Genomic DNA, 16,522 nt, shown 5'->3' with positions numbered 1-16,522 from the left:
GTCTGGGCATCTGGCAAGGAATATTCTGCTCTGAGCTTTGCAAGAGTCAGACCAGAACAAAGGGCACAGATGCACTAAAACAGATCTCTTGGTGAACAAGGATCCTTTAAGCGCTGCACCTTTGGCCATCAACTTACTTTAACTGCCCCGATTTTTAAGCACCATTAAGTGGTTAGCCTTTCTCTCCAATGTCTTCAATTTTCAGATTCAAAGAAAATGCCAGCAACTGGATGAAAAAGCTGAGCATTCTGTGAGACACTGAATTAAGTCAGGGCAAACCCTTAAGTCAGTTTAGGACCTGGGTTAAAAATAAAAGGGGGGGGGGAATTTGACCAAAAGACAAGTTAGAGAGAAAAGAAGAATAAATTATTCCATGGATCTAGATTAAAAGTAGTTTCTTTCGTTAACATTTCTTTAGTTCTGTGTTCAAACGTGTAATGCACAGATGCCCATGGTATCTAGGGAAGGACACATACACTACACACAGCCTTAAAAGTAACTATTCAGCTCAGGTTTTCAGTGCTTTGTAACATCACTCAAAATAGAATGGGCTAACAGAGTACGAATATTCAGATGTCGGAGAAAGATACAAATGAAACCGAGCGTACGTCCCTAAATGCTATTGCTATGTTTCCACATTAAATTCCTTTTGACAGGTTCAGTGATGATGCAAGTTAAAAGCTCATCTTAAGCAGCATTTAGGTGGGGATGAAAACGCTCCCATATATTCTTATTACTAACATACATCCGAATTGTGTGAGTTGTTCACAATTGTATAAAATACTGCTTTGGCAATTATAAACACAGCAACGTAGGTTTCACACGGTTTCTATTCTCTTGTCTGTAGCAAGCACAGATAAATTCTCACAGCAATACTGATTCTTGGATGGAGAGTCCATCCCGATTTCTGTAGTGATGAGCCGGAAGCGAGGGCCCTGAATACTGATACCCAGATGAACTGGCATCTTCCAGCGCTGGGGAAGTTCTATACCGCACTGGACTATCTACAGAAACCGCTGGGAGGCTGTGGTCCTGAAAGGGTCCACGTTGAAAGGTGGAATATTTTGGTAAACTGCTTAAGTGGCTGTGGTCTGCATCTTGAGCCCACGACTGTCCATGCATCTCTGGTCTGAACGTGTAACCCATTTCCGACCATTTTCTGTTATCTGGCAAACGATCTGCTGGAGGAAGGATGTATTTTCCATTCTTCGGCGACCCTGAATTGCCCGAATACCCGCTGGCACCAGAATCCACAGGGAGAACTTCTATTCTACTGGATGGCAGGACGACTGGAGTCGGGCGGTGGGAGGGTTTCTCTGGAGAAGCATTGACTGAAAGAGTAGAACCATAAGGTCTCCTGGGAGGATTCATGTGAGTCCCAAGGGTGAACGGGGGAGGCACAAAGCTGCTGTGAGCAGCAGGGATGTGCCTGGGAGGAGGGTTTCCATGGTAACCGGGGGGATTACTGTAAGATGGGGGATGCCCTGTCCCACGATCTTCCCCATTGAACTGAGGTGGGTATTTTGCATAACCTGGAGGCTGTACTTTAAAAGTAAACTTGTTGGGTACTTTGGGTGGACTGGAGCTCGGCTCGGCATGCCTCCTGGGACTGTGCGAGTAAGCGACGCCCCTGGGGCTGTGCGAGGACGCCCGCTCGAGGGCCTCTTCCAGAGCAGCGCCATTCTCACTTTCAGGAACGTTATCGTACTGGGATGCATTCGAGCCCCGCTTCCCTTCGTCAGCATCCAAGACCTTCATCTTCTGCCTGACGCTGGGTACCCGAGCATCTGCTGAACTCGGGACGGTGATTCGAAGTGTGGGGTGGGCAGCTCTGCTTCTGCCTTCGACGGCGTATTTGGCAGCTTTTTCAATAGCTGACGTATCTGACGGTTTATTCCATTTGGGCACAAACTCCTTCCTGATGTTTGAAATGGCATTGCTATTCTGGTTAGCAGCTGCATGGTTATACTGCCTGGAACTGTCTTGCGGACCTGATGGAAGCCTTTTTTGAAAATCTGCCTCATCTTTAAGCTTTTTGCTTTCCTCGTCCACTGACTTCCGCCTTGGCTGCCTCACTCTTTCCGGGGTACCAGCTCTGCTCTGATGGTGAGGGGAGTGCTCGTGTGTCTTGTGAGGAGAGGAGCTGCTTTCCCTTCTGCTGCCTGTCTGGGGACTTGACTTGCCCACACTTCTCTGTCCGTTGCTCAGGTGACTGACGCCAGCCAGCTGACATTCAGGGGGAAGTTGTCCCAAAGGTTTCTTTGGAAATTCTTCCTCTTTACCTAAAGGGAAAGATAAGTTCATAAGCAACATAAATGCACAAGTGCATGGACCAAACAGAAGAAGTACATTGTGAGTAACTGTGTGCTTTTCACATGTGCACTCACACACACGTGCACACACACACACAGAGAGCATCAGAGGCTTAATACTTGATACTAAACCATACCAAAACGCAAGGTCTTACTAGGCAATATGCAAGTGGGAAGATTTACCACCTTATGAGTAAGGGTCATACAACTGCAATAACACATGATTCTTATATTTTGTTAAGACACACTGCTACATGATTTTTGAAGAACACAAGTCTGATGTTCTCATTTCTATTCCTAAAACAATCCTGCAGGTCAGTAGTTCAGTGTCTTACCATTACATTCCTTCCACTTTAGACTACCTCCACTAAAACGGTTCTGTAATCTCAGTAAACCTTTTCCTATCAACTTCAAGCAGGCCTGCCAAATTAAAAAGTCAACTGGTGACCAACCGTGGTCTCCAAGTTGTCCTCAAATAGCTTATTATTACCTCAAGTACCTTCCACAGAATAAAAAGAAATAATATTCTCCATTTCAAAATTAATATTCCAAAAGACTCAGACTTTAAGCCTGAGATTTGCAAATACTAACTACTATATATAAAACAGGTAAACAACAAGGTCCTACTGTACAGCACAGGGAAGTATATTCAGTATCTTGTAATAACCTAAAATGATAAGGAATATAGAAAGAATACACACACACACACACACACACACATATATGAGTATAACTGAATCACTATGCTGTATACCAGAAATTAATACTACATTGTAAATCAACTGTACTTCAATTAAAAACATTTAAAAAAGGCTTTTCTAGGCAGTGGCACTCCTTTATTTCTCCAAACCCACCCACGTGGCGCGGCTCGGCGCTCGGCGGCCCCGCGCTCTGCGTGCGCCTTCTCCGCGCGCCCGCGGGCCGGCGGGGAGCCGGGGAGCCGGGGAACCGGGGCGCCTGGGCGCCCTGCCGGGTAGGTGCTGCGCACTGAGAACGTGGCGTCGCTGAGGCACAACGGGCCGGGACTACACCCAGATGAATGAGCTGCAGCAGCGCCTCGGGCCCCGGGGCCTGGTCGTGCTGCGTTCCCCGTGCAACCAGTTTGGGTATCAGGAGAACGCGAAGAACGAGGAGATCCTAAACTGCCTCAAGTATGTCCGACCAGACGGCGGGTTCGAGCCCAACTTCGTGCTCTTTGAGAAATGCGACGTGGACGGCTCAGAGGCGCACCCGCTCTTCGCCTTTCTTCGTGAGGCCCTGCCCACTCCCAGGGACGACGCCACTGCCCTCATGACCGACCCCGAGTTCATCACCTGGTCTCCAGTATGCCGCAACGATGTCTCCTGGAACTTGGAGAAGTTCCCGGGGGGCCCAGATGGTGCACCTGTGCGCAGGTACAGCCGCCGCTTTCTGACCGTCGACATCGAGCCTGACATCGAAGCCCTGCTGTCCCAGGGGCCCAGCTCTGCCTAAGGGGCCCCTCCTATCCCTGCTGCTTGGCAGTCACAGCGCTGCCCTCTGGGGAGTCTACCCAGGAAGGTGTTTCCTCTAAACCTGCATGGAGGGAACGCCTGATGTCCAGGAAAATTCCTGAGATGGGTGCTGTCCTCTCTATCCCGGCTTCCCCTTTCCCAGACCACAGCATCTCACTAATAAATAAAGTGCTGGTTGTCAGCAGAAAAAAAAAATTAAAACGATGCTACTTTAAATGCAAAAATGGGGGAAAAGAATAAAAAAGAAAATCATATCATATACTTCTAGCTTTATATTTTAAATAACATTGGAAAATTAATGAGAAATTAAGGAAGGTGCAGTAAATTGGACATTTAGTAAACTGTTTAAAAATGATCTCTTGCAATATGGATACCCAGTAAATACCACCTTGAAAAAAACAAGACTTCACTTGTAAAAATTTCCTAGTATAAGATACATGTTTTTTACCTGTTACAACATAATAACATATTCTCACTTAAAAATAAGTTGTTGCTCTCTTCAAATACCCAGCCACCCGCCCATCTAACACAGATTTCCCGAGTAAGCACAAACCGTCAGTCGTGAGCAGGCAGACGCAGCCACTGTTTTCATGCAGCTAACGTTCTTGGTGATGACAATCGTATTATCTACCCACATATCATAATTTTCTTAAGATATTAAAAAAAATTCAATGAGCTTTTCTTTGTGAAGGGAGGGAGCAAAGAATGATGGAGACGCAATATCCTTTAAGTAGTGAAGATACCAGAATCAAAATTATTGAGCTAAAAATAACCTTTATGCTATTCTAGTTCAGTGGTTTTTTAAACTTTTTGAAATTAATCTTTTTAAAAAACCAAATTTCATATGAAACTCCAATATATAAAGAAAACATAAGCCAACTGCTCTAGTTAAAGTGGAAGGGCTCGGAGTACCTCCCATTCACCCCTTCTCCTCTTCCCTCAGCTGGGCAGCTTCTTAGAGCCTTGGGGTTCCAGAGAGATCCAGTACAGCCCGTGATTTATAGGAGGTGAAGCAACGTCTCAGAGAAAGAAGCCAAGTGATCTTTAGTGGCAGAAACTGAGTGAGAACCAGGACCCAATGTTTTCACTCCCACTTCACTGCTGTCTTCCACTATGCCATGTTCACTCAACCTGAGACACATGGGATGGTTTTAACTGCATTTAACCTCACTTTGACAATATTTATGTAAGCTTTTTATTTTATATATCTGAAAGTACACAAAGCATTAGAACTGACAATTACAGTCTGTTTCATTCATCCATCCATTCAACAAATACACACCTGTCAGCAACTACTGTAGCCAGGCACCGCTCTAGGTGCTGGCGATCCAAGGATGAAACTGGGGAGTGCCCTGTCCTCACGGAGCTGTGCTAGTTGTACAGAGGGCCATGAAGACAGTGCCAGGGTAAGGCAACTAAAATGACTTGGGGCCCGGGGGACAGAGCAGGGGAGAGTTCCGGAAATGCAAAGGCTCTCTGTGCCCAGAGTGGGTCCCCTGCAAAGTATTTATCAGCTCTACAAATAGGTATCCATTTAGTCCCAGATACATACATGAAGTCCTTCCTCCCTGTAGGTAAGTAACCCCAATGAACAGAAATTATCAAGAAGATATAAAGATCTACATAACAGAAAATCCAAATTTATCAATTTTCTTTTAGCTCCCCCTCTGACAGCTTTCTAAGCACTCAACATAGTAAATGAATGGCTGGTTTAATGGCTTGTTGATACTCCATCAGTATCAGCCAATCATCAAACCCCCTCTTCAGAGTGGAGGTGGAAGAAAGGACATGGGGAGGAAGGACTAAGGGAGAAAACTGAACATCTTTGGGGGGATAGGCCATATCTCATACTGTTTCTATGTCTTAATATTCATAGATTTCCATTCTGAAATCCTCTGGATATATAAAAGGCACTACCGTAAAGACTGCTAGGATACACAGGAAAATGTGGGATTACAAACATAAGGCATTTCTCAGGAGAAAGAGTGAAAAAAACTGAGAAGGAAGTAACAGACTGAGGCGGCAATTTCATGCCTGAAACAAAATGGAAAGGCACGCATCACACAGATGAGGGAGTTCTAGTTTTTTGTTACAGAGGGTGAGAAAAGTGTTCACTGTTCACTTAACCCTACTTTACATTCAGGTCAATACACAAATTTCTCTAAGGAAGAGACACTGATATTCTTTGCATCCACATGTTATATCAGAATTAGAAGAAAATTTTAGCACGTTCCATTTACTGAATGGTCTAGAGGTCAAAAGCCACACTATGAAAAACAAAAAAATCTGTGACTTCTACAGTTCCCCCAAAATAGCATCTTACAGTTCTTTCATGACAGCCCATAACATACTTCCCTTCCCCTGGTAGATGATAACCTGAAAGTGACTTCTACTTATTTTGCAGGTCTTCCTAAGGCGTCCAAAATTGCAACAGATGTATGGTTCTGACAAAACGTCCACCCATTCATATGTAACTAGTATGAATCTGAGTAATTTTAGACACATTGTTCCAATAAACAGTACAGAAACATGACAGTTATAAATATCCAAGAAACTAGATGCAGCAGGGTTTGCGGAAAAAACTTAGTGCAAACAGAAGGACATTGTGTCTATTAATTCCTGAATGTCAATCTCTCATTAGAAACCAGGACTATGTAAGAGGTACGTGGTAAATACTTCAACTGTACAAAGACATTTAGAGGACATGGCCTCTTGATCTCCATAAACATTTTCAATAAATACAGTAGAAAGAAAAGTAATTTGAAAGAGGCAGCAGATAAGGATATGAAAAAGAGCCTTCTAAAATGTAAGTGCATAAAAACCTAACTCCTTCCAACTTTAAGGACAGTGTTGCGTCAGGCTAGGAGGCCTCGCCCTGGACGCTGAGTGTACTGACTGCAGCACTCGGTCTCCCCAGTGGCCTGGCCTGTGACCAGGGAGCAGGTGGACCTAACGCAGCTGTGACCCCGGCAGCACTCCATCCGATCAGGAGCCGCTGACTGATGGCCCCTGGACGATGCTGCGTGCAGGTTCTTACTGCAACTGACCCACCACCTCCAGACAGTGTAAATCCTCAAATCCTTGGCAACTCAACAGCAATCAGATAGACACTTGGTATTTGCATTTCTAACAGCCTCGAGGGCAACCCTGACTGTGGGGAGGGCCCCTGTCTCTCAGGAGGAGGAAGGAGAGGGGGTGGAAAGAAAGGCCCAGAGAAGAGAGGGGAAGGGAGGGGAGGAGAGAAAGACAGGGAGGGAGGAGGAGGGAAAGGGGCAAGGAGGGGGAGGGAAGGCAGAGGCAGGGCTGGGGCTCTCCTGCCCCTCTGAGTGGGACCCACTTCACACCCGGCTTCACAGGACTGGGCAGGGAAGAGCCTCACCGCCACGGGGAGTGGGGGGGTTGGGGGGGGTGGCGCAAGCTGACCTCTGTGCCTAAGTACAAGGTTAACAAGAAAAATCTGCTCAACTTTGTCATTAAGGCAATTCTTTTTTGAAGATTAATTATTCAGCTGGCCCTGAGCTGAAGCTACATTGCGCAGACCCTCTAAGAAGGACCTAAGCACCGTCAGCCAGGTTTTCATGCACTCATGCTCTCTGCCTTTCCCCCAGAAGTACACCCAAACAATCACTAACCGTTCTGTACAATCTCTTCATGGGTGCCTCTCGCCCTCCTCCCCACCACCACTGCCGTCCTTGGTCTATGTTTAAGCATCTCCTTTCACCCCTAAGCAACTGACTGCCGAGAAGGTTCAAGCATCACTGATGTCAGAGCAGATGGCTACAAGCAGGCAGTAAGTATTCTACTACCACCCATACGTTCATCCTGGATTTCTTTTCAACAGACACAGTACTGTTTTGCTCACTCCACTAGAGCTCCAGGCCTCAAACTGTGTCCTTCCCTTCTTCCCCTGAAAGCCAGGAGTTTAAATGAAGACACAGGAAACCGACACAGTTCCCTTCAGATACAACAGGGCGCGCTTTTGTGAAAACAGCACATTCATGATATTCTTCCCTAGCGTTCTATTACATAAGCAGTATTTTTATGCCAGTGCCAACAATTAGACTACTCTACTGGAAAAACAAATAACTATAACTATGTATTTCAGAATAAGAGCAAAAATGTTTCTTGGCTATTTCTTTCTTAAACAACATTTTTTCCTTAAAAAAAAAAAAAGAAAAAAAACAAAAAACCAAATCAAAAACGAAACAAAACACCCCCCCCCAAAAAAACAACAGCCCAACAAAAAGAATACTCTGAAGCATCCCTAAAAAAGTCAGGGCAAGAGTCCATCTCTGCTCTTACTCAGGTGCCTGGCACCACCCACTGGACGCAACGCTCAACGCTCAATTGCAAGTCGTGCAGACAGACTGACACCGGAGAGGTAAACAGCTCCCTGCACCCAACAAGAGACCCAGTGACAGGAGCGTGCTCAAAGTGCACTCTCTGTGAGCAACATTCTTTTAAATTTCAGGAACAGAATATATGTACTCTGATTGCTCCAACTGTTTTCAGTGAGCAGTGGGGGAAATTATTTTGGGACGGGATCAACTTAGTCCCTTCTGGATTAAATATTAAGTCCAAATGAGTTTTAAAATATTGTCACAAAATTACTGATTTCAAATTTATACCTGAAAAATCAAGTGGTTTATTTCGGTTTAATGCACTATCCGCCAGAAGAGCATACAATTCAAACATCAGTACAGCCTTTAACAAGGTGACCAAAAGAAATACAGCATACTTTCTAATTTCTAGCTGTGATAGTTTTAAAAAGTCCAAACAAAACATTGTAGTTAGGTTCACAAGCTGGACTTCTTTTTTTTGAACAGATAAAACTTGAAAGAAAAGGGAAGCTGAAAGGAAATAATTATTTAAACGTATTTATTGTTATATACCTATTTTAATGCCACATAGATCTCTGTGAAATAACTTAATTTTTAAAACCTGAGCTCTGTGTCTCCTAGAGTTTCAATTCACATACGCATATGTAAAAATTGCTCACCGTGTGTAACATCAGTTTACATTATCTGAACAAATAAAACTGAAAACCCATTCAAATTCTCAAAAAGTGGGACAGTTTTTTTAAATCAACACAATGAATCTGACTTGTCTGTGTGTGCACAAGACACAGAAAGATTCCATCACCTCCAAAAACGACCTTATGCTAACCTTTTGCAGACAGTACGTTTTTAGTATCTAAAAAATATTATTGCAACTTCATTTGTTCATTAAAAAATACTGATTGAGTGCCTACTCTAAACTAGGCACTGTACTAGGTGCTGGTGACACACAGACATGGTCACTGTCCTGCCAGAACTCACTCTGTCTAACGCAGACACAGAACTAACTGACACGGGGAAACACGCTGAGTGTGGGACAGAAGCAGGCACAGGGCACGTTTCCAGCATGAAATACGGGTGACCAGATTTTATGAGTTTCGGGAGGCTGGGGACTGGCTGAGTCTGCAGGAAGAAGATGAGGCTTAAGCCAAGTCATGGACACCAAGCAGAACGGACGAGGCCAGAGGCGTCTGGAGAGCTGCTCAGGGAGGTCTTGGAGACACACATCAAAAGGCTGAGAACCAGGAGGGCGTGACCCTGGGCGGCGTGAACCACACGCCACAGCACCGGCCTGGGATGCCGCAGGTGCCGGCTTCACCTGTCAGGCCAGTCCCTCACAACCCTGGGCAAGTACTTAACCTTGCAGCCTAAGCTTCCTTGTCTATAAGCCACTAAGAGTAATCCTGATGGCAGAGTGACCGAGAAAGCTCATCAGAATTAAAATGATGCCCCCTTTGATGTAAGAATTACAGCCCTGCCAGGTAAGAAACAAGTGAAAAGCAGAGGATTCCGGCACGTTGGGAGCTCTTGCAAGGTCAAAGCTGACGGTAAAAGGCCAAGGAAGTGCAAAACCCCATCTTCCCAGGTGGGAAGACGCACACTTCCTCAAGGGGGAGGAAGAAGGTGGCGGTGTGCAACACAATCTACAGCATCTGGACTGAGATAATTCCAAACTGTGATGCCCAGAGAGCAGGGCTGTGGACAAACACAAATGAGCGTTTTCTTCCTGTGTTCCAGTAAAAAAATTCTGACTGCCATCACAAAAAAACATACAAAAATGAAAATGCAATACTGAGGCGAGAAATGGTTTTCTACGGATAAACAAACAAAAAATTCTTAATTTCTCTCGGGAAAAAAAAGGACATGTACCAGAGCCAAAAGCAACAAAATGCTCACTCGCTTGCTTTCAGTTTCCTATTTTCTGATACCTAAAACAAAAGATACACATTAAAATGGACCCCTCAACTATTCTTAGAAAAATTCTCTCTCCATTCTTCTAGACAGGTCATGAGCTGTATCTCTAGGGCAACTGGAAGTCACAGTGGTTTAACATAGGCTTTCTAACTGGAATGACTTTCCTACTTGACAAAATCTTGGCCAAATGGCTTCATCTGAATAGATGACAGCAGAGAACAAAGGGACATTTCCATCTAAAGCTCATCAGCCAGTGGGATACACAAGAAGCTATTTGAGTCACTTTAATATTTTGTCAACAAAAAATACTTTCATTTAAACTGAGGTCCTCAGAGTTGATTCACATTAAGAGATGGACAGCAAAACTTTATAAATGCTTTATACGTGTATGTTTATTACTAGCAATGGCCCCAAACAGGGGTATTATAGAAAAATCAATAAAACAGAAACAATACTGTTGTACACCTGAAACTAATATACTGTAAATCAATGATACTTCAATTTAAAACAAACAAACAAACAACATAGGACAGAACAGAAATGGCTGGAAATCAAGACTAGCAACACGATAAATGTTCTAAAAACACAAACACTGACATAGGGTTAAACTGTCAGCAAATCAGGAGTAGAAGGGAAGAGTCACTGATAAAGACATCTACAAAAACGCTACACACATTTACGTAGATGTGCGTGTCTACACGTGGGTTCACAGGTGAAAGAAAAGGAAAGGAGGAGACGCTGAAGCCCCAGGCCGCTGACAGCCACCCTGAAGGGGAGAACAGAAGCAATGGGAGCCCTCACACTCACCTGTCTACCTCAAGACTGTCTGACATTCTTATCAGGATGTATCTGGGCACCACTTATGTAATAAAACTGAGAAACAAGGAATTCTTAGGATGAGCCAGAGATAGCCTGTTGCACAGAAAAGAACGGAAATATTCCGAGACTCACCAGGCTGGGGCCACAGAACACAGGAATCTGTTTAAGGAGGTTCCACTGGCCAGATACAGAACAATTTGAGCGTTAAAACATTTAGATTGTATCGCATTCCACAGATTTGCAATGAAAGAGCAGAGACAAAAAGCTCGTTTGCTGCCACTGGACATAATCAAGACATGAACTCCTAATTCTGGACAACTGACACATTCAGCGTTTATTCTGTTGTTTCAGTAGCAAGCACATTTTAAGAAGACCAAAGAGCCCCTCTGGAAGGAGGAGGGAACGTGCTTTCTTACAGAAGGAAGTCTGATTTGATAAATGTAAAGCAAATAATGGAATCTGAAAAATCACTATTTTGTAACCTTGAATGAAATATTTCTTTTTGGCAAGGACTACCAGTGGAAGCTAAAACCATCAGGGGAAAGATTAAAAGGAAACTGGATATCTGTACAGTGTAAAAACACTGCACCACAAATCACTTGCTAACTGGAAAGTTTTTGTAATTAAAACAAAACACCACCACCTTATTTTTAAAATAAAAAGATCTGGTTATCACTACCTTTTATCCAGGGTTCAAGCTCAGTATCACTAACAGTAATAAAAACAGTCATACTGTGCCTGCTGTTTAATCTGAATCTGATTAATGTCTACATCTAACTTCTAGTTTGCAGAAAATACAGAAGCTAGAGGAACAAATTAAATGACCAAAGGAAAGAAAAACTAGACACCCCCAAATGAGACATTCCACAAGAAAACAGACTGATCTCTGTAACAAGTCAGTGTCAATGAACAAGAGAGGAAAACACAAGGCAGCCCCTCCCCCCACCGCAGGAGCCCTTTTCCCCCAGCTCCAGTGACCTCCAGAGGCTTTAAAGGGCCCCTGCCCTCTTCCTCCCTGTCCATCCCTTCATTTCTCCAAGTTCTGAAAGACAAAGAGAATCTTCAAAGCAGCAAAAGAGAAGTGACTTGTCACACATAAGGTACCCTCAGATAAGGCTATAAGCAGACTTCTCATCAGCTTCAGAGGCCAGAAGGCAGTAGGCTGATATACCTAACATGCTAAAAGGAAAAAAACTGTCAACCAAGCATCCTGTGTCAGGCAAAACTGTCCTTCCAAAGTGAGCGATAAATTAAGACAGTCCCAGAAGAAAGGTATACTGAAAACAAACAGCAAACTGACAGAAGTAAGGCCTTCCTCATCAGTAAGGCTTGGGAATTAACTTAACCAAACAGGTGCGAGACTTGCACAATTAAAACCGTAAGACGTTGCTGAAAGAAACTGGAGAAGACATAAGTAAGTGGAAACACATCCCATGTTGATAGATTGGAAGATTAACATTGTCAAGATGTTAATACATCCAAAGTGATCTACAAATTTAATGCAATCCCTGTCAAAATCCTAATGACTTTCTTTTTGTTGCATAAATAGAAAAACGCATTCTAAAATTCATATGGAACCTCAAGGGGCCCTGAATAGCTAAAACAATCTTTTTCAGCTGGAGGACTCACACTTTCTGGTTTCAAAGCTTACTCCATAGCTCTGGTGCTGGGACAAAGACAGACACCTTACGACCAATGGAGCAGAACGAAAGTTAATCCTTGTGTATGTGGTCAAATGAGTGTTTTTTCCTTTTTTTTTTTTTTTGGTGTGACTTTTTGGGGGGAGGGGTCATTAGGTTTATTTATTTATTCACTCTATTTTATTCACTTGTTAACGAAAGTGCTGTGGATTGAACACAGGATGTCGTGCATGCTAAGCACGTGCTCTACCACTAAGCTGTACCCTCCCCACCTTGGTCAAATGATTTTTGACAAGAGTGCCAAGACCATTCAATGGTCAATAGAAAAGTGGGCAGAAGATCAACTGGGAAGTTGTCAGAAAAACATTTAAAATGCACCATAAATATATAAGGCAGACACTGAACTTACTCAAAATTAAAGAAATGCAAATCAAAACAACGGAATACTCTGTCCAGCCAGGAAAAAAAAAAGTGTAACATTCCACGTGTTTGCGTGGGAGGGAAGACTGAGGCAGGAGAGACGTAACAAAAATGACAGGTATGGTGTTAAATTTCTCACTACAGTGTTGGTTTGGTTATCTTACTGTTCCACACAGAGCTTACAATAACGTAAAGACGGTAACAACGGGACGCTGTGGCAGCAGAAACGCAGATGAGGACAGATTATCATCCCGGAAAGTGCAGAGCGACCCACCGCGTCGCACCTTAACCACCAGAGTAGACAAGAAAGCAAGCAAAGCACCCGCCCTCTGCTGTCATCCCCTGCCTTACTCTAGGACCCCATCCTATCCTCTCCTAGTAAAGAGGCCTTACAAACTACTGCTACGAAGTTTCCTCCTGTGTAAAATGAGGATGAGTGAGTGCCTTTCCTTTCAGTTATTTTAGGGAGTAAATGAGATGTTCCCCATAGTACACGGCACAGAGGAAACATTCAATGAACATTAGCTGCTCATTAGATGCTAAATCGGCCCTTTGTGTTACACAGGCTGTTACTTTGTTCTCGTGTTTAAATAGTTCCGCTACATACATATAAATATGTATTTTCTGTATGTGTCTTTTACTAAAACTTGTCTTAAACTCTTTTTAAAAGTAGACAAGACACTTAAAAATAAATGGTAAAGTAGCCAGAATACAATTAGTAACTGCTGTCCCAAATGCATCCCCTGCTCCAGGAGAGAATGAGTAGAAAGTGGACACTACTGTTCTGAATGAGAGGGCTGACCTCACTTCGCAAAGGTGACGGCCTCACAGGCCAAGGCCCACACCCAGTTCTCTCAATTACTGCTGTGATGGTTTGTTCCCTAGGGAATCCGGATGGCCCGCAGCAGACCTCAGGAAACAATGACTACACCCTTGCAATTATGTAACTAACAGCAGAGCATCGTGCTTTTCACCAAAGAGGAAAAATCCTTCCTGCACTCTCCTCTCCTCTCGACCCGTACTGCTCTGCCCTTCGTCGGATCCTTCCCCGTGTATCCTGCTTCCAGCTCTGTGGGTGCCCCACTCACCACACTCTGTTATCATTTGTGTAAATTCTGTCTCTGCTCTGTGCACCCTGAGAGCATGAAGCGCGCCTTTCTTTTTCTTTTGAGTTAAATCCCCAACCCAGCATGCAGCAGAAAGCTGAACAGGAGGTCCTCCAAGAGGGTCTAAAATCAGTGAATAAAACATATTATCTACACTGCAACACCCTGCAAAGGGCCCTGGATGGGCAGACAGGACCCCTGGGCCCTGGCGTCAACGATGCTGTCTGCGGGTCCTGCAGCGACACATCAGCCCCTTAGTATCAGTTTCCTCGTCTGTAACATGGGACTTTCACGTGCTCTGCTACTGCACATGGTCTCACAAAATGAGATGAAGGAAGTAAAAAGTGTTTAGTACTATAGTAGCTTAGAGCAGCATGGTTACTTCTGATGAAACAACATTACTTGTCAAACAAACTTCCTAAACTAATAAGGAGGGACTCTCTTAGGAGAGGCTGATTTAATTAATATGTTTATTTGCTGCTTCTTAAAATAAGAATACAGCTATAAGCAGGTGATAAGACACTGATCTGCATGAAGCATGAATCCATCACAAGTACGCTTATGTTTTCAAACAACAATGGCCCAGGCTACTGGCAGCATGTCTGCGAATCTTAATTACAAGTCAGGTATAAATTGTTTAGAATCTCCTTACCAGGTTCTGGAAGATCTAATTTTGCCCGCTTTAGTTCTGCCATGGATATCTGAAGTTGCTCTATTACAAAGTCATCTTCGAAGAAAAAATCCTTCGCCAAGGTCTCCTGAAGAAACTCTACAAGTTCTTCCATAGACAGTTTCATAAGATGTTCTAAGAAAGGAAAAGAACAATAAACACCAGCTACTTCAGGCTGAGAAGATAACGTGTTCTATTCTGATGCATTTTTTTAAAGGGCACAGCACACAACATATACATGGCATTGCGAATACCACTGAAACTCAGTGAGACAAAAATGTTTTCTGATACTAGAGCAGTCACAGAGCAAAGCAGGTACTCCTGCGGGACTGGGGACAGATGAATACCGCTAAATCCCCTCTTGTTGCTTTGAGAATAACCACACTGAGGCATATTGACCCAGAGCAAGAGCTTCCTAGAGTCGGTAGACAGAGAAAGGCCACCAAGCGTGACGTGCACTTCCTGTTTTACTGGCACGGAGCTCCAACTTCACGGGCACATCCGCCTCCAGATCTGTATTTTCACTACTTCCAAATTTCCCCCAAATCTGGATTATTAATTATCTGTATTTCTACTTATGAAATTAGTTTCACTGAAAAAATTCAAGTTACAGATACAGAGCAGAAAGTAAAAATTAGCTCAGATCCATTAGTCACTGCCCTAGAAGCATGTGTGTGTCCATGTGTATCAATTGACAAAAATAAATGACACTTTCCACGTTACTTACCTTCTTGCTTTTCCCCCAACTCAGTATCGTGCATCACTGATACCTCTTACCTCAACAGATGTGATCTTACACCTTATTATTAACAACTGTAAGTCACCAACAACTACGTTAGAGTTCGTTGCATGTATGCTCTATACTTAATTGGTCTTCTAGTATCAGACATTTAGGTCATTTCTAATTTTTTTTATTATTTAAAAATCACTGTAACTTTTTTTTATAGTAACAATGTCTCTAAATACTAGTAAGGCAATCAGGAGAAAAACAAGAAAAAAAATCTTAGGAGTTTCTGCTGAATATTGGTCTAGACACAGTTTTTCAAGCATTATATGGTGAAAGAACTTTATTTAAGACTTTAAGCTTTGTCTTCCTAATGAAGAAAAAATACACAACAGGCAGTCTTCCCACAGCTTCTTTAGTCTGATGACATGGCAGGATACAAAGTAATGGTTATGCTTCAAGTTTATTTACAAAGGGTGAAAAACTTTCCACTTATCAAAATTAGTCAAGAATCATAGATAAAACGTAATTTAAGAGGAAGAAGGCTATGGAGAATATAAAACCATGTTTCTACTTTCTCACTGTTTAGGGAACACTGAACTAATAAGTATATATCTTAATAAAAAGTACACTTCTGTTCAACATCTTGGTCAGTTCATAATTCAGAAAGACAGAAAAAGAGTAAAGGGGAGGGAGGGAGAGGAGACTGACTGACTGATTCCCTGTGGTTACAATGACAGTCTTGGGAGGTAATTTGTTACCAAACTGTCTCATCTTGGTGCTGTGGTTTGCATGTTGGGGAGGGAGGGAAATGAACCACAACACTCCTGAATCCTCTTCTTTCAGAGTAAACGATACAGATGTGATTTTAAAGTTTTCATTCCTATCTAGAATGTGGATAATTCGGTGCTCTTTAAGTCCTTGCTTTGCAAGTGAGCAATCAAACAATCTTATACCAAAAGACCTCACATGTTCTTAGAACAAAGCCAAGCCCAGCAGGGAGAAACACTACAAAACACGACTGCAAGCACTCAGTCAGCCTATCATTTAGCTGAGAAACTGAACAGATGCATCAGTCAAGAACACA

General features: G+C 43.3%; 1 protein-coding gene and 1 pseudogene across 4 annotated transcripts in view; one reads left to right on the top strand and one right to left on the bottom strand.

The window, feature by feature from the left end:
* Nucleotides 1–391: 391 nt before the first annotated feature.
* USP6NL (USP6 N-terminal like) overlaps nt 392–16,522 on the bottom strand; it is a 127,663-nt gene continuing 111,532 nt past the window's right edge. For all 4 annotated transcript variants that reach the window (XM_072955174.1, XM_072955173.1, XM_072955175.1 and 1 more), the window contains 2 exons: nt 14,694–14,846; nt 392–2,282 (listed from right to left, as the gene is read on the bottom strand). In XM_072955174.1, the coding sequence (XP_072811275.1) occupies nt 865–2,282; nt 14,694–14,846 (1,571 nt within the window). In that variant the 3' untranslated portion in view covers nt 392–864. The remainder of the gene's footprint in view (nt 2,283–14,693; nt 14,847–16,522) is intronic.
* LOC102538881 (glutathione peroxidase 1 pseudogene) lies at nt 3,270–4,044 on the top strand (annotated as a pseudogene).

Source organism: Vicugna pacos, chromosome 35 (assembly GCF_048564905.1).
Source record: "Vicugna pacos chromosome 35, VicPac4, whole genome shotgun sequence".
Classification (NCBI taxonomy): domain Eukaryota; kingdom Metazoa; phylum Chordata; class Mammalia; order Artiodactyla; family Camelidae; genus Vicugna; species Vicugna pacos.
The sequence above is the reverse complement of the archived record's forward strand: the minus strand, read 5'-3'. Positions and strand labels throughout refer to the sequence as shown.